Genomic DNA, 18879 nt, shown 5'->3' with positions numbered 1-18879 from the left:
AGATTTATAAAAACACACGCTATTGGCGCTTATTTTGTATAAACTTCATCATCGCACGACTTGTTCTTCTATTTAATAAATGTTTAAATAGAAAGTTATGGATTTTTGGATTACACGTGAAGGCACCATTCGGAGGGTGACTGGTTTTCATTTCGAGAACTCGAAACCGAAACCTATGCGTGTGCTGGAGTTGACACAGCACACTCGTATGGGCGCCGACCGCCGAATAATTCGGACTCTTAAATATATTTTTTTTACACATGACGATTAATTAACGATGGATGCTGACGATTACGTAGCCAAACTAAACACTTACATTCAAAGACATGATTTGAAACACCACTATGAAGACGCAGGAACTGAAGGCCCGGATCACATTAAAAAGTGAGTTGAAATAACATATTTGGGATGTATTTAAGGAGTTGTTCACTAATGAAAATTGATATTGTAAACAAAATACTTCAATGTTGTGTGTGTTCAATTGTTAAACGTTAATGCAGTGGTTGTGTGGAACATTTTTGTGTTCACAGATTTGCCATAAAAGCTGTTGTCAATGGTAAGGCCTACCTAGAAGGAGTGGGAAAAAAAAAGAAGGAAGCCAAACAAAAGGCTGCCAAGCATGCTCTACAGGGCTTATTGAAAGAGGTTATTATTTAGATGGTCAATAACATCACTTTATGTGTTTATTTTTGTGGTAACATTAAATTAATGTAGATTATGTTGTATGTTGACAGACAGAGAGTGCATCAGATTCCTCTGTGGGACTGGTCCATTCTCATGATGATCATGTATCCTGGCTCCATTCTTACGGTAAAAAAATCAACATGCAGATCACCTGTCACGAGTCCACCAAAGGCACGACTTTTCAGTAAGTTACAATAATGTCCTTATAAGCTATGTTGCGCAGCGCTATAGATTACTGTTTTAGACTATATGTTTTGTATAACAGATGTAGATTTTTGGTTGGAAAGATTGAGTATCCGGATGCAACTGGGACAACAAAGAAGGAAGCTGAGGAAGAAGCTGCAAAACTTGCTTATCTTAAGATAAATGCTTCAGTGGTAAGTAATCATGAATGGTAATCTTGTACACACATGTCTTTTACCTCCCCTACTATGCAAAAAGGGCCTTTTTTTATGTTGTTTAATCTTAGGAGATGCCACAATATGAGACACTATGCGATACATTCAGGAGCTGACTGGGACAAAAATTTACCGCTGGACTTTTTGTTTCAGACTGGCCCGCTGCATTCCCAGAAAGCCCCAACTGTTTTACTATTCAACTTAGTGGTGTCAAAAGTATTGATACTTTGGTGCCAAAACGTAAAAAATACATCCATACCTGCCTTTTTCAGTATCGTCAGTGCTGGATACGGCAAAACACCCCCCCCCCCCCCCCCCCCGCTAGCTGCATCAATTCTCGACGTCTTAGCACTGAGTTAGTGCAGAAAAATAACATGTGGTCTTAAAAAATATATCCAGTGTTTCCTGTATATTCAGTTATTCGTGGAAGACTGTCACATATGCGGATTTGGCGCTTCACTCATAACAAATTACAATGGATCTGTGGCAGTGTAGCACAACTGTAAGTGTGGCGTAACTCAGCTCGGTTTGCCAGGGCAGATGAGAGCAGAGCTCCGCCACCACAAGCCCAGGTAGTGTACCTTACCACAGCGTGAACTAAACCTCCATGAGTGTGCAATCTAACTTTTATTACTTATGTAAGTGCTAAGAAAACACAGCAAGGAGACACCCTTCCATTGTTTGGCAACTTTTTGAAGACCACTCGTTTACTTATTTCACCGGTGAGACAAAGTGTGATTCATGGTGACTCACAGTCAGTATGTGTCCATGCACTAAGTTCGTCCAATTTCTCAAATAGTTTGTCTCTAAATAAGCATTGTACAACCCATGGAAACACCTTAATCTGTTCGGTTTTTGTAAAGTCGGACTCATACGCCTGGGTAATGCGATTGAAAACCAGATCTTTCGACCGCCATAGAGGACCCTTCGTATTGCGCATGCGCCAGTCTCAACATGCGGGATACAACCCGGAAGCAGATACCATTCAATAAAAATATAAACAATTGTAATGAAGAGGAGACTTTATTTGCTTCACAAAGTAAAAGAACATAACATTTTAAAGTGCATCGATTAGGGAAAAAAAATAGACAGATTTATTTAGGAGGGTAGCAAAGGGAAATGTAAAATTGAGACTCCCAAACGAAATACGAATGAGATGAAGGAGAACCAAGCAGGTATATTAAAGGTGAATATTAAAGTGCACACAAACCTCTTCACGCTGCATTTGTACACTCCAAACAATAACTCTGTATTCCACACAACTGGCTAGATAGTCCAGAACAATAGCAACCTTCATGTGGAACAGTATCAGTCTAGGCACGAACAGTCTTTTCCTTCGGCTGTAAAACTCCTTCCATTAATCCACAGAGCCTTATCAATGAACTCTGAGACATTAGAAAATGTTGTTACCATGATTCTCCGTCTGAAAATTCCTGCGAAATAAACTCTCTGCCGCCGGTCTTTCTTTGCTGCGCACCTTCATCTGCTCCAATACATTCTTGGTAGTAGCGTCTCGTTCGTAGCGCAATATAAGATAATTTCCTGATGCTGTCTGCAATTTAACATCAGCATAGCCATTACAGACGTATTATTTGTAATCTGTCCCAATATTACAGCGGACATCACGTACTACTTGTATGGGGCTGCCGAACCCTAGTGTGAGGTCATAGGTCAACCTGAAAAGCAATACATTTATCCGCGCTAAAGGGAAATGAGCCCCCCCCACTTCCATCGAGGTGATTTTTACTGTTTTATTGACATTTTCTTCGCTCTATGCAGCACTCATTTTTAGTTTCTCTTTTCACTCCATGCAGAGAATTAACAGCGAGACAGCAGGATGCGGCAACCAAACTTGATAGTTGATATTGTTACGTGATTGGCTGTTTAGTGTGTCCCTCCCATTGCTCAGAGATCACTGACTGTTTTGTTAGGTTATCGGAGCGTGAGTTCCTGTGTTCATAGAACCAACCTTGCTTCACAACTTTCTGATTCTTCCGACCAAAAAATATGTATACAGTTTATCGAACGTTTTATCAAACATATTTTTTATTGATATCGATTATGTGTCTATCGCCATATATATCATACTTGCCAACCTTGAGACCTCCGATTTCGGGAGGTGGGGGGTGGGGGGTGTGGTCGGGGGTGGGGGTGGGGCGGGACGTGGTTGTGGCGGGGGCGTGATTGGGGGCGTGGTTAAGAGGGAGGAGTATATTTACAGCTAGAATTCACCAACTCGAGTATTTCATTCATATATGTATGTATGTATGTATGAAATACTTGACTTTCAGTGAATTCTAGCTATATATATATTTATTTATTTTATTATATATATAAATAAAATAAATACTTGAATTTTAGTGTTCATTTATTTACACATATACACACACATAACACTCATCTACTCATTGTTGTACTTGAAAGTACAATGCAATACAATTCCGGGGCAATGGCGCCTATCAAATACACAGTAATGAAAACACAGTTGTTCTACTAACTGTACTGTGTGTTATGAGAGTAGAGTATGTGTGTGTGTGGCCCTTTAATAGGTGACAACATGTGAGGTGAAAGACGTCAGTGAGTGTGTGGGCGAGAGAAGAGAGGGAGCGGTAGCGAGTGCGGGGAGGGACTAGTTGGTTTTGTGTTGGATTGGCTGAGTGCAAGCAATCAATAAAGCAAGATTTGCAACTAATCGCTGGACTCATCATTCACCCTAAAGTCGTCCGCTGTGGAGACCCACTGCCGGGTAAGGTGAAAGGTGTTGCCTCGAGCATACATCGGCCCTGGAGAAGTGTCTCCCCTGCGCTCTTAGACTATGGTCTCGTTCTTCTGCTTCGTCTCCTTGTGTGCGCACACTGGACTCAGCTCCGCATGGAGCTGGAGGGGGCGTGGCCTCCAGCTCCGGCTGAATTCCGGGAGATTTTCGGGAGAAAATTTCTTCCGGGAGGTTTTTGGGAGAGGCGCTGAATTTCGGGAGTCTCCCGGAAAATCCGGGAGGCTTGGCAAGTATGATATATATTGATATTGTTTTATTGCCCCAGCCCTATTAGTAAGGAGGCACCACTCTACTAAAGCCATCACTATTATTTTATTTATGTCAAGACTGGAGATGAGAAACCCTCTTCTACCTCCAGTCAACAAATAGAAGACATGAGGAAAAGTATATCGGAGATTTGGTAAGCACACACTATTGGTATCATTTGGTCTGATAGCTAACAGTTTGTTAACTGATTTGATCAATATCTACCTGTTTCTTTGGTACTGCAGTGGCAAGACACACAATTTGAAGACCAAAGATGACTTTGTTGAGCCAAATTTTATCGGACGCGTCCTCTCCATCTGTCAGAGAACAAATCGCATTCCTAATTTCATCGAAATGGAGAGATGTGGCCCTCCTCATGACCTTAGGTATTGCTCATCCTGAGTATAACATCCCAATCTCTACATTAATGATGTCAAATGTTCCCTTCCTGTCAACGCAGATTTGTCTTCAAGTTAGTGATCGATGGACAACACTACCCTGCGTGTGAGGGGAAGAGTATTAAGGAAGCGAAGCAAAAGGCTGCTCAGTTGGCCTTATCTGACCTTTGTAAGGGTTTGGACAGTGAGGTATTGCTTTTTTACTGATATATTTTTTTTAAATGATGTACTGCATACAAACCAACGTTAATACGTTCTAGGTCGTTCTTCCATTTGTTAAAATTTTTAACAATTTTCCACTTCCATCCATCCATCCATCTTCTTCCGCTTATCCGAGGTCGGGTCGCGGGGGCAGCAGCCTAAGCAGGGAAGCCCAGACTTCCCTCTCCCCAGCCACTTCGTCCAGCTCCTCCCGGGGGATCCCGAGGCGTTCCCAGGCCAGCCGGGAGACATAGTCTTCCCAACGTGTCCTGGGTCTTCCCCGTGGCCTCCTACCGGTCGGACATGCCCTAAACACCTCCTTAGGGAGGCGCTCGGGTGGCATCCTGACCAGATGCCCGAACCACCTCAGCTGGCTCCTCTCGATGTGGAGGAGCAGCGGCTTTACTTTGAGGCCCCCCCGGATGACAGAGCTTCTCACCCTATCTCTAAGGGAGAGCCCCGCCACCCGGCGGAGGAAACTCATTTCGGCCGCTTGTACCCGTGATCTTGTCCTTTCGGTCATAACCCAAAGCTCATGACCATAGGTGAGGATGGGAACGTAGATCGACCGGTAAATTGAGAGCTTTGCCTTCCGGCTCAGCTCCTTCTTCACCACAACGGATCGATACAGCGTCCGCATTACTGAAGACGCCGCACTGATCCGCCTGTCGATCTCACGATCCACTCTTCCCTCACTCGTGAACAAGACTCCGAGGTACTTGAACTCCTCCACTTGGGGCAAGATCTCCTCCCCAACCCGGAGATGGCACTCCACCCTTTTCCGGGCGAGAACCATGGACTCGGACTTGGAGGTGCTGATTATCATCCCAGTCGCTTCACACTCAGCTGCGAACCGATCCGGTGAGAGCTGAAGATCCTGGCCAGATGAAGCCATCAGGACCAAATCATCTGCAAAAAGCAGAGACCTAATCCTGCAGCCACCAAACCGGATCCCCTCAACGCCTTGACTGCGCCTAGAAATTCTGTCCATAAAAGTTATGAACAGAATCAGTGACAAAGGGCAGCCTTGGCGGAGTCCAACCCTCACCGGAAACGTGTCCGACTTACTGCCGGCAATGCGGACCAAGCTCTGACACTGATCATACAGGGAGCGGACCGCCACAATCAGACAGTCCGAAACCCCATACTCTCTGAGCACTCCCCACAGGACTTCCCGAGGGACACGGTCGAATGCCTTCTCCAAGTCCACAAAGCACATGTAGACTGGTTGGGCAAACTCCCATGCACCCTCAAGGACCCTGCCGAGAGTATAGAGCTGGTCCACAGTTCCACGACCAGGACGAAAACCACACTGTTCCTCCTGAATCCGAGGTTCGACTATCCGGCGTAGCCTCCTCTCCAGTACACCTGAATAGACCTTACCGGGAAGGCTGAGGAGTGTGATCCCACGATAGTTAGAACACACCCTCCGGTTCCCCTTTTTAAAGAGAGGAACCACCACCCCGGTCTGCCAATCCAGAGGTACTGCCCCCGATGTCCACGCGATGCTGCAGAGTCTTGTCAACCAAGACAGCCCTACAGCATCCAGAGCCTTAAGGAACTCCGGGCGGATCTCATCCACCCCCGGGGCCTTGCCACCGAGGAGCTTTTTAACTACCTCAGCAACCTCAGCCCCAGAAATAGGAGAGCCCACCACAGATTCCCCAGGCACTGCTTCCTCATAGGAAGACGTGTTGGTGGGTTTGAGGAGGTCTTCGAAGTATTCCCTCCACCGATCCACAACTTCCGCAGTCGAGGTCAGCAGAACACCATCCGCACCATACACGGTGTTGGTAGTGCACTGCTTCCCCTTCCTGAGGCGGCGGATGGTGGTCCAGAATCGCTTCGAAGCCGTCCGGAAGTCGTTTTCCATGGCTTCCCCGAACTCCTCCCATGTCCGAGTTTTTGCCTCCGCGACCGCTTAAGCCGCACACCGCTTGGCCTGTCGGTACCTGTCCGCTGCCTCAGGAGTCCCATGAGCCAAAAGAACCCGATAGGACTCCTTCTTCAGCTTGACGGCATCCCTCACCGCCGGTGTCCACCAACGGGTTCTAGGATTACCGCCACGACAGGCACCAACTACCTTGCGGCCACAGCTCCAATCAGCCGCCTCGACAATAGAGGTGCGGAACATGGTCCACTCGGACTCAATGTCCAGCACCTCCCTCGTGACATGTTCAAAGTTCTTCCGGAGGTGGGAATTGAAACTCTCTCTGACAGGAGACTCTGCCAGACGTTCCCAGCAAACCCTCACAATGCGTTTGGGCCTGCCAGGTCTGTCCGGCATCCTCCCCCACCATCGCAGCCAACTCACCACCAGGTGGTGATCGGTAGAAAGCTCCGCCCCTCTCTTCACCCGAGTGTCCAAAACATGAGGCCGCAAATCCGATGACACAACTACAAAGTCGATCATAGAACTGCGGCCTAGGGTGTCCTGGTGCCAAGTGCACATATGGACACCCTTATGCTTGAACATGGTGTTCGTTATGGACAATCCGTGACGGGCACAAAAGTCCAATAACAAAACACCACTTGGGTTCAGATCCGGGCGGCCATTCTTCCCAATCACGCCTCTCCAGGTTTCACTGTCGTTGCCAATATGAGCGGTGAAGTCCCCAGTAGAACGAGGGAATCACCCGGGGGAGCACTCTCAAGTACTCCCTCGAGTGAATCCAAAAAGGGTGGGTACTCTGAGCTGCTGCTTGGCGCGTAAGCGCAAACAACAGTCAGGACCCGTCCCCCCCACCCGAAGGCGGAGGGAAGCTACCCTCTCGTCCACCGGGTTGAACTCCAACATGCAGGCTCTGAGCCGGGGGGCAACAAGAATTGCCACCCCAGCCCGTCGCCTCTCACTGCTGGCAACGCCAGAGTGGAAGAGAGTCCAGCCCCTCTCGAGAGAACTGGTTCCAGAGCCCTTGCTGTGCGTCGAGGTGAGTCCGACTATATCCAACCGGAACTTCTCTACCTCGCGCACTAGCTCAGGCTCCTTCCCCCCCAGCGAGGTGACGTTCCACGTCCCAAGAGCTAGCTTCTGTAGCCGAGGATCGGACCGCCAAGTGCCCTACCTTCGGCTACCGCCCAGCTCACATTGCACCCGACCTCTATGGCCCCTGCTATGGGTGGTGAGCCCATTGGAGGGGGGACCCACGTTGCCTCTTCGGGCTGTGCCCGGCCGGGCCCCATGGGGACAGGCCCGGCCACCAGGCGCTCGCCATCGTGCCCCAACTCCGGGCCTGGCTCCGGAGGGGGGCCCCGGTGACCCGCGTCCGGGCGAGGGAAATCTGAGTCTCGGTTCTTGCATTTCCATAGAAGTCTTCGAGCTGCTCTTTGTCTGATCCCTCACCTAGGACCTGTTTGTCTTGGGAGACCCTACCAGGGGGCATGGAAGCCCCCGGACAACATAGCTCCTAGGATCATTGGGACACGCAAACTCCTCTACCACGTTAAGGTGGCAGCTCAGAGAGGATTTTCCACTTCATTATTAAAATTAATGTTTTAGGTTTTATAGTACAATGTTGTAAAATGATCTGAATAAATATTCCCCCTTTTGTGTTAGCCGCTAAAGTTAGACAGTTAATTCTACCTATACTGTACATTACTTCATAAACATGAACAAGTTTCTGCAAATATTCTATTATATCATATGGGAAAACTGAAGAAAATACGCTTTGATACATTGTAAAGTAGGGATGTGGCGAATAGTATCAGACGATTTCCATAAAAATGTATGTGATTTCGATTGCCATTTAAGGATTTTCAATGCTGATCACAAACACTGATCCCCTCTGGCTGATACATATTTATTTTTAGTGCCACAGTTGAAAAGCTAGCATGTAATTATGTGTCTCCATACACAGTGTGGAGCTGCTAAACATGTTACACACCGAGAACAAGACAGGAGTAGTCATGCTAACTGCTAAACTAACCGCTAAGTGAGTCTTTCTTAAAGAGTGGGGTGGGCCCCAGTGCAATGGCAGTGTGTGGGGGATGTGACCTCGGGGAACATGATTTTTTTGCCATATCAAAACAATAAGAAGCAAATGTAGCACTTCGCTTTACTGTAATGATGATGGGAGATGAGGAAATACTGTATTGTGTCCTTTAATGTTATAATGTATTGTACAATGTTATGCAGAGGTATGGTTATAACAATTTTATAGACACATTTGACTATTTATAGTCATGGTGGAGAGTGAGGGGGTTTAAAATATTTTCTTCTTTTAAAGTGGTGTGAAAGAGAAAATATTAGAGAAGCACTGCGCTAAGCTAACTTAAAACAGCTCCAAGAAATAAGTGCTTTGTAAACTTGAAGAAGTGTAGACGGAACCATGTTGCTGCAGAAAGTAAGCAGCTATTAACAGGATATTAACAAGTAGATTGATAAGAGAGAGGATAATATAACAGCAACTGTTGGTGTGGAGGCACTGTCATAGTCAGTAGTACACGACATGTAAGAGGATGTTGGATCGATTCATAAATTGGTGATGTCGATACCAAGGGTAATATCCATATATGAGCAACACTGAAGTGATTAGATCAATATTTTTACAGCTGAGATAGGATCCAGCACCCCCCGCTACCCTGAAAGGGACAAGTGGTAGAAAATGGATGGATGGAATTTGTTGTTGTTGTTAATGTTGATGAACTCAAGTGTTCTCATTTTTGTAAGGTATTATAAGTGGCGGATGTGTGATGAATGTGCAGATGCTCCCCTCCTGGGAGGTGAGTCTCTTTTACATTAGGACTAAACACAGCTGACTTTGTGGTGCACCCCTTTTCATAAGGGTGACACGGTGTCAGGTATGATTCCGTGGTTATCCTCATATCCAACATCACAACTCTGCCATCCACTGGTCGCCTTCTGTGGCAGCATCACAAAAAAACTGACATGCAAATCGTTGTGGTGTGTGGCGTGGCATCATGCATGATGAAAGTATTTTTTTCAATTTTTGTCAGTTTCCAAACAGTGTGACCAAAAGAGTGTTTTGAGGTTGCACTGCATTCAACTGGTCACCCACTGCATCATGAATCATCCAATCTGTAATGTAACACATCGGCATGCTTCGGTATTAGACGTATAAGCTCGCGAGCTACGGCAAGAGATAAGCTAGTTGTTATGTCGCACCCCAATTGCGTTTTGACTTTGTAATGCACAACACAATGCGATAGGTCAACCTGAAAAGCAATACATTTATCCGTGCTAAAAGGAAATAAGGCCCCCCCACTTCCATCAAGGTCATTTTTCCTGTTTTATCGACATTTTTTGCTCTATGCAGCACTCATTTTTAGTTTCTCTTCTCACTCCATGCATAGAATCAACAGCGAGACAGCAGGATGCGGCAACCAAACTTGACAGTTGATATTGTTACGTGATTGGCTGTTTAGTGTGTCCCTCCCATTGCTCAGAGATCACTTACTGTTTTGTTAGGTTATCGGAGCTTGAGTTCCTGTGTTCATAGAACCAACCTTGCTTCACAACTTTCTGATTCTTCCGACCAAAAAATATTTACATAGTATATCAAACGTTTTATCAAACATATTTTTTATTGATATCGATTATGTGTCTATCGCCATATATATTGATATTGTTTTATTGCCCTAGCCCTATTAGTAAGGAGGCACCACTCTAATAAAGCCATCACTATTATTTTATTTATGTCAAGACTGGAGATGAGAAACCCTCTTCTACCTCCAGTCAACAAATGGAAGACATGAAGAAAAGTATATCAGAGATCTGGTAAGCACACACTATTGGTATTATTTGGTTTGATAGCCAACATACACAGTTTGTTAACTGATTTGATCAATATCTACCTGTTTCTTTGGTACTGCAGTGACAAGACACACAATTTGAAGGTCGAAGATGACTTTGTTGAGCCAAATTTTATTGGACGCATCCTCTCCATCTGTCAGAGAACAAATCGCGTTCCTAATTTCATCGAAATGGAGAGAAGTGGCCCTTCTCATGACCCTAGGTATTGCTCATCCTGAGTATAACGTCCCAATCTCTACATTAATGATGTCAAATGTTCCCTTCCTGTCAACGCAGATTTGTCTACAAGTTAGTGATCGGTGATCAACACTATTCTGCGTGTGAGGGGAAGAGTATTAAGGAAGCCAAGCAAAAGGTTGCTCGGTTGGCCTTATCTGAACTTCAAAAGGGTTTGGACAGTGAGGTATTGCTTTTTTACTGATATATATTTTTTAAATGATGTACTGCATACAAACCAACGTTAATACATTCTAGGTCGTGCTTCCATTTGTTAAAATTTTTTAAAATGTTCCACTTCATTATTAAAAGTAATGTTTTAGGTTTTATAGTACAATGTTGTAAAATGAACTGAATAAATATTCTCTCTGCCATCAACTGGTCGCCCTCTGTGGCAGCATCACAAAAAAACTGACATGCAAATCGTTGTGGTGTGTGGCGTGGCATCATGCATGATGAAAGTATTTTTTTCAATTTTTGTCAGTTTCCAAACAGTGGGACCAAAAGAGTGTTTTGAGGTTGCAAAGTAATCATCTGGTCATCCACTCCATCATGAATCACATCGGCATGCTTTGGTATTAGACGTATAAGCAAGTAATTTATTTATTTATTAGCCTTTATTTAACCAGGTAAAATCCCATTGAGATCAAATATCTCTTTTCCAAGGGAGACCTAGCCAAGAGGGCAGCAGCAAGGTTACATTAAAAACAGTAAACAAATACATAAAACATCACATTTACAACATTAAAACTTGCTCACATGACACATGTGCATACAGACAAGGTAGACTGCAATCCTTTCACAGAAGCTTTAAACTCATTCAACGTAACTAGGGTTTGAAGTTTAATGTTCGATTGTAGGTTATTCCAAGCCTTCGGTGCTGAAAACCTAAATGCTTTCTTGCCCAGTTCAGTTCTTACTTTGGGGACGACAAATTGCAGAACATTCATTGAACGAAGATTGTGACTTCCTTGTTTCTTTGTTAAAAGACAAGACAGATAAGATGGAGTGATACCCAGAATGGTTTTGTAGATAAAAACATACCAATGATTGAGGCGTCGAGCACATAAAGATGTCCAGTTAACCATTGAGTATAACACACAATGGTGAGTAAGGGGAGCGCAGTTGGTGATGAATCTCAGTGGCCCGTGGTACACACTATCCAGCTTGTGGAGACAAGCAGCAGTAGCATTCATGTACAACACATCTCCATAGTCAATAACAGGTAAAAAGGTTGTTTCCACCAATTTCTGTTTCACAGTAAAAGAAAAGCAAGACTTGTTTCTATAATAAAATCCCAGTAAAAGTTTCAGTTTTTTTTTACAACATACTGAATGTGCTCCTTAAAACTCAAGTGGTCATCAATTAAAAATCCTAAATATTTAAAAGCAGATACTAACATAATTTGTTGCCCATTTCTTGTTAAAATGTTCTCACACAGTGATGATCTTACAGTTTTTGATGTGGTAAAGAGCATACACTTTGTTTTCTCTGCATTTAAAACCAGTTGAAGATAGCAAAGTTGTTCTTGTACTCTGTCAAATGCATGTTGTAGATATTTAAAAGCCTCAGCAAGAGTGGGTGCTGTGCAGTATATGACAGTATCATCAGCATAGAAATGGAAAGTTGAGTTCGGAATATTCTGTCCAAGATTATTTATGTAAATAGTGAATAATAAGGGGCCCAACACAGAACCTTGAGGGACACCCTTTTTCACTTGCAGTACGTCCGAGGAGGAACCTTCTATCTGAACAGCCTGAGTTCTACTTGTGAGGTAATTTGCAAACCATCCAACTGCTTGCTGAGAAAAACCAATAGCTGAAAGACGTTTGATTAAAATGACATGATCAACAGTATCAAATGCCTTTGAAAAGTCAATAAAGAGGGACAGACAGCACTGCTTCTTGTCAAGAGCTTCAGTTACATCATTTATAAACTTCATAGCAGCAGTAACAGTACTGTGATTTCTACGAAAACCTGACTGAAATGGTGACAGAATAAAATTGGTGTCCAAAAAGTCTTTTATCTGTTCACTGATAAGGGATTCAAGCACTTTTGCCAGAACAGAGAGTTTAGAGATCGGTCTGTAATTATTTAGATTACTAGGGTCACCTCCTTTTAATAGGGGGATTACAAGGGCAGATTTCCAATCCAAAGGGATTTCATTTGAAATTAGAGTAAGGTTAAAAATGTGAGTCAGTGGTTCAGCTATAATTTCAGCTGCTAACTTTAAAAAGAGCGACTCCAACTTATCTGAGCCAGCTGGCTTTCTAGGTTTAAGTTGTTTTAGAGCCCTCGTGACCTCTGTTGTGGTAAAGGGCGTAAAGTTAAAAACCTGGGTATTTTCAACGGTTCTTTCCGGAGTTAGCGGAGCTTCAGTAGAGTTGTCAGAATTGTAGAGAAAACCAGAGGAAATAAAATTATTATTAAAATGACTACCCATTTCTCTTCTGTCACTTACTCTGACACCATCAACAAGTATACTAGGTGGGAGATTGACTGAATTACAGCAGCCGGACAAAGATTTGATGATTTTCCAAAACTTCTTTGGGTGTTTGAGATTTTCAGTTGTTGTGGAGAAATAAAATTCTGATTTGACTTTCCGAAGGAGAGAGGTAAATTGATTTCTTAATTGTCTAAAATTCAACCAATCTGCTTCTAACCCTGACTTGCGTGCCCTGGCCCAAGCAGCATTACGCTCATGCAATAAATCTGACAGGTCCGATGTAAACCACTGATTGTCACGTCCTTTAACCTTACATTTTCTAAAAGGGGCATGTTTGTTCACTATACTCAAGAAGTTTTCGTGAAAATATTTCCAAGCCAGTTCAACATTATCAAAAAGAGCAATTCTATCCCAATTAAAAAGATGCAAGTCATGTAAAAAAGCTTGCGTCTCAAATAATTTCATATTACGTTTTTCAACAAGACGAGGCTTGCTTTTAGGAATCCTTGTGTCTCGCACTACTGCAATCACACAATGATCACTCACATCATTAGGGAAAACACCAGATGCAACAAATTTAAAGGGCATATTTGTTAGAATTAAGTCAATGAGTGTAGCTTTTTGAGGGCATTTAGGATTAGGTCTTGTAGCTGAGTTAATTAATTGTGTTAAATTTAGAGATTCACACTGTGCTTTCAAAGAGTCAGACACAGATGTGAGCCAGTCCCAGTTCAAATCACCAACCATCACTATTTCATTGTATTTCAGTTGAGACAGAAGCTTCACAAGAGTAGATAGGGAATTACTAGGGGCAGATGGAGACCTATAACACCCCACTACCATTATGTGGTGATTTCTAGCTAATTCAATTTCAAGTGCTAACAGTTCAAGTTCTTTACTTACTGATTCAGAGAGCACTAATTTAACATCAAACCTCTGCTTAATATATATGGCCACTCCACCACCTTTTCTTTGTCGGTCAGTACGATAGACATTATAGCCATGAATGTAAATATCTTTATCAAGCACAGATTGTTTAAGCCAAGTTTCAGATAAGACTACAATATCAGCATTTGTTGAGTTTATCCAGATCTTTATCATATCCAGTTTAGGGAGTAAACTCCGAACATTGATATGAATAATCCCAAGACCAGATCTAGTTTTAAAATCCGCAGGTGTAAAACATTGTGTAGGTGTATCAGGGCCTGGATTAGTCTCAACATTTCCTGAGAGCAATAACAATAATATAACTAAACATTTGCGCTTAAAGTTATCATCTTTTGAGTCTGTCTTTAATCTGTGAAAGTAAGTGCTCATAATAGGAGAGGATGCAGTAATGTTGACGTGATCTCTCAAAACAAGGAAACAATAAGAATGAATGGACACTACCATAGTATGCAGCCATTTTGTTTTGTCCAAAGTCACAGAAATCTTCAACTGAGATAAGGCCGAGGTTATTTTGTAGCTGTCACTATGATGAAATGTCAAATTATCAAAGTTGTCATCTTGAAGTAGCATAGCTTGTGAGGGGGGATTAACAGACCCATTTGGGACACCAGTAAAACCACACAAAAGTATAAAACACAATATAATGATTTGTGACATAGTGAGAGGAGAAGTTCCACTTGTTTTACCACTTTTGAAGATGTTAGCAGACAGGGCTGAAGGCTGGCAACCAAGGCCGATGGGTGGAAGCCCGTAGACGAAACCAATGGCTGGAGGCAAACAGCAGGCCGATTGTGGAGGGCCAGCAGAAGGCAGGCCGATGTTGGAATATGGTTAGCAGCAGGCAGGCCGATGGTGGAAGGCTAGCAGCAAGCAGGCCGATGGTGGAGGCTAGCAGCAAGCAGGCCGATGTTGGAAGGTTAGCAGGCAGGCCGATGGTGGAATGGCTAGCAGCAAGCAGGCCGATGGTGGAAGGCTAGCAGCAAGCAGGCCGATGTTGGAAGGTTAGCCGGCAGGCCGATGGTGGAATGGCTAGCAGCAAGCAGGCCGATGGTGGAAGGCTAGCAGCAAGCAGGCCGATGTTGGAAGGTTAGCAGGCAGGCCGATGGTGGAATGGCTAGCAGCAAGCAGGCCGATGGTGGAAGGCTAGCAGCAAGCAGGCCGATGTTGGAAGGTTAGCAGGCAGGCCGATGGTGGAATGGCTAGCAGCAAGCAGGCCGATGGTGGAAGGCTATCAGCAGGCAGGCTGATGGTGGAAAGCTAGCAGCAGGCAGGCCGATGGTGGAAGGCTAGCAGCAGGCAGGCTGATGGTGGAAGGCTAGCAGCAGGCAGGCCGATGGTGGAAGGCTAGCAGCAGGCAGGCCGATAGGCTAGCAGTAGGCAGGCCGATGGTGGAAGGCTAGCAGCAGGCAGGCCGATGGTGGAAGGCTAGCAGCAGGCAGGCCGATGGTGGAAGGCTAGCAGCAGGCAGGCCGATGGTGGAAGGCTAGCTGCAGGCAGGCCGATAGGCTAGCAGTAAGCAGGCCGATGGTGGAAGGCTAGCAGCAGGCAGGCCGATGGTGGAAGGCTAGCAGCAGGCAGGCCGATGGTGGAAGGCTAGCAGCAGGCAGGCCGATGGTGGAAGGCTAGCAGCAGGTAGGCCGATGGTGGAAGGCTAGCAGTAGGCAGGCCGATGGTGGAAGGCTAGCAACAAGCAGGCCGATGTTGGAAGGTTAGCAGGCAGGCCGATGGTGGAATGGCTAGCAGCAAGCAGGCCGATGGTGAATGGCTAGCAGCAGGCAGGCCGATGATGGAAGGCTAGGAGCAAGCAGGCCGATGTTGGAAGGTTAGCAGGCAGGCCGATGGTGGAATGGCTAGCAGCAAGCAGGCCGATGGTGAATGGCTAGCAGCAGGCAGGCCGATGATGGAAGGCTAGGAGCAAGCAGGCCGATGTTGGAAGGTTAGCAGGCAGGCCGATGGTGGAATGGCTAGCAGCAAGCAGGCCGATGGTGAATGGCTAGCAGCAGGCAGGCCGATGGTGAAAGGCTAGCAGCAAGCAGGCCAATGTTGGAAGGTTCGCAGCAGGCAGGCCGATGGTGGAAGGCTAGCAGGCAGGCCGAGGGTGCTAGCTGTCTGCTACTGCTACCTGAACAGGTGGATTATAGGTAGGCCAAAGTCTATGGCAATCCAGTGACATTTGATGGGAAACTATCCACCAGAAATCCCACTCTGCAGAGAATTTGTTTATCTTGCAGAGTACCACTCATTCAGACTAAAAATAATTAAAATCTCATACATAAAAACACAAAAACTCAGACCTCAGGTAAGAACACACTGAACACAGAATAGACATGGCTGCCATCTTCGATTGTGGGCGCGGTCTCTGTAGTAAGCTACGGCAAGAGATAAGCTAGTTTTTATGTCGCACCCCAATTGCATTTGACTTTGTAATGCACAACACAATGTGATAGGGCACCTATGTACTGGCTGAAAAAACATGAACAATATTGTTATAGTACCTTTTAAAGTATTGGCCCACATTTCATGTTATGTTTGTACACAGCTGGCTCGATACTGTATGTAGTTCTAATATCACGCATGACAGTTGTCTCTTTAGTCCAGCTGGCCGAGGAAGTTTTTTCCGGTTTATTTTGGGTAAACACTCCATTTATGTCGAAATAGCATGGCTCCAAGTTCCGCATTTACAGTGTCAAAGTCACACCGACCTCACTCTCACTTCTCACACTTCTATAAGCAATAGTTCATCCTCCATATATTTAGCTTCAAAAAGAGAGCTGTGAATCTTCATTTGTCCAAAAATATTCACCTTTGTTGTCTGTTATCAAGTCTGCAATGATTAGAACAGTCGCGTTTGTTTCCGGAAGTAGGAATACCATTTGTTACCGGAAGTCGGAATAGTGCTCCTATGGAAACTGAAATAAATGCGCTAAGGAAATTAGTTTCGACAATGACTAAAATAACTAAAATACGGTAAATATTGTACATATTACATATTGTTATGAACGTGTCTTTTACTAAATTATATATATATATATATATACATTACGTTGATAGATTGTTTTGAAGTTGTTTTTGAGGGCTTTGAAGGCTACAACAGTGACTCCCATGAGCCACATTTTCCAAGCGTTTTCTATCATCTTTAAAGTCCTACAAAATAACAACACATATTTAGATATATAGATAGTACTTTATTGATTCCTTAAGGAGAGTTCCCTCAGGAAAAAATAAAATTAAAATTCCAGCAGCAGTTTACTGTATTTGTTCTTGTCCCTCATAATGATTGTGAACGATAGGCACAATTCCAAAAAAAGTGCAGTTCCCTTTTAAGATCATGGGAAAATAGGGCCCATTCAGTGTAATGTCAGATTCTCCTATTTCCGTAATTGGACATTTGATTTCCATTTGACACAGCACTGTGAGTAAAGTTTCTTTTGTGTGTGACAGGTTTCACCTTCTCGTGCCAATAATCCACCAACCAACCGGGATTCCTCAGCCAATAAGTAAGTCACTGACTGAGAAGTTCTTAAAATTGTTACATTGGATAATTTAAAACTTTGCTTTTTTCATTTTCAATGGAGGTCCCCTAATGTTCAGTTAAAGAGCCCATCTACAAACATCTCAAATCGCTTTGTTGATTCTTCTCCCAAAATTCAGGTGTGTTATTACCAATACGTTATTCTAAAATTATGTTATCTAAAAACACAATTGAATCTGATATGTCAAGTGTTCTTCATCTGATTACCTGAACTAGAATATAACTTGTATCTCCCTCCAAGGGTAAAAGTCCAGACTGCAAACCTAAAGTAAAGTAAGTCATCCTTTGAGATCAACTATGAATACAACTTTGCAAAATATTTGTTCTACTGCATTGGCATAGGTATTGGAAAAATATGTTTTTCTCATATTCAGGCTCTACAAATGAATACAAGCGGCTTCTCCCCAAGCGAGTCTGAGCTTGTCTTCCTGTCACCCACAAGATATTATTTGAACTATAAATGATAGTAGAACCATTTCGAAACGGTTTCCAGAGGCTCCTATAATAGATCATAGCATATCCAATCGTGTTTTATTTTTCCAAAATTGTAATAATCTACCTGCTAATTTATGTTAATAGCAAGTTACTTTCTGCTTTGACGTGTATACATCTACACCTCTGTTGGAGTGTATTAAGCACTTATTCTTATGTTTTTTTGGCTACTTTACATTAGTTTTGGGCAATACTACAATTATGGGTATCGATTCAATACAAATTAGTTACAGCGGCAGTATTGGTCATACCAATGTTCATTCTTAAAAAAAAAAAAAAAAGATCACAACTGTAATTTAATATTTATATTATTTATTTTCCTTTTTATTACATACACAATTTGTAATAAAGCCCATTTTGCAAAATAACTCAAAGAAAAACTGCCGTTGGCTCCTTTTTCCTAGGTTTGTAAACAATAACAAAAATGACCAAAAAACTATTTTGTGATAATGAAATACTATTATTATTATTATTATTATACTATATACTGTACATATATAGTATGTATAAAGTCGTGGTCAAAGTTTACATACACTTGTGAAGGACATAATGTCATGGCTTTCTTGAGTTTCCAATAATTTCTACAACTGTTATTTTTTTGTGATAGAGTGATTGGAGCACATACTTGTTGGTCACAAAAAACATTCATGAAGTTTGGTTCTTTTATGAATTTATTATGGGTCTACTGAAAATGTGACCAGATCTGCTGGGTCAAAAGTATACAAACATATTCTTGCATAACAATGTTTTAACCTTATTTATTAATTAA

General features: G+C 43.5%; 1 protein-coding gene across 3 annotated transcripts; it reads left to right on the top strand.

Annotated features, from left to right (window-relative positions):
* Positions 1-18842, top strand: LOC140678505 (double-stranded RNA-specific adenosine deaminase-like). 3 transcript variants are annotated; one of them, XM_072912787.1, is made up of 14 exons: positions 2-384; positions 531-645; positions 735-868; positions 950-1061; positions 4185-4258; positions 4350-4490; positions 4565-4691; positions 10367-10440; positions 10538-10678; positions 10753-10879; positions 17528-17583; positions 17662-17737; positions 17860-17891; positions 17993-18842. In XM_072912787.1, the coding sequence occupies exons 1-14, from the start codon at positions 278-280 to the stop codon at positions 18003-18005; spliced, it is 1329 nt and encodes a 442-aa protein (XP_072768888.1). In that variant the 5' UTR covers positions 2-277; the 3' UTR covers positions 18006-18842. The 3 variants fall into 3 exon arrangements, 2 of the variants coding, with proteins under 2 accessions (XP_072768887.1, XP_072768888.1); XR_012050259.1 differs by having other exon boundaries at positions 1-384; positions 17662-17891; XM_072912786.1 differs by having other exon boundaries at positions 1-384; positions 17662-18842.
* The last annotated feature ends 37 nt before the right edge of the window (positions 18843-18879 follow it).

Source organism: Nerophis lumbriciformis, unplaced genomic scaffold (assembly GCF_033978685.3).
Source record: "Nerophis lumbriciformis unplaced genomic scaffold, RoL_Nlum_v2.1 HiC_scaffold_924, whole genome shotgun sequence".
In the NCBI taxonomy this organism is placed as follows: domain Eukaryota; kingdom Metazoa; phylum Chordata; class Actinopteri; order Syngnathiformes; family Syngnathidae; genus Nerophis; species Nerophis lumbriciformis.
This window is presented reverse-complemented; position numbering and strand designations above follow the sequence as displayed.

Excerpts from the sequence above, each read along its gene's own strand:
- LOC140678505 (XM_072912786.1), top strand. The coding sequence starts at position 278 with ATGGATGCTGACGATTACGTAGCCAAACTAAACACTTACATTCAAAGA. Across the intron at positions 4,491-4,564 it reads GGCCCTCCTCATGACCTTAG|ATTTGTCTTCAAGTTAGTGA; the intron begins GTATTGCTCATC and ends CTGTCAACGCAG. Across the intron at positions 10,679-10,752 it reads GGCCCTTCTCATGACCCTAG|ATTTGTCTACAAGTTAGTGA; the intron begins GTATTGCTCATC and ends CTGTCAACGCAG.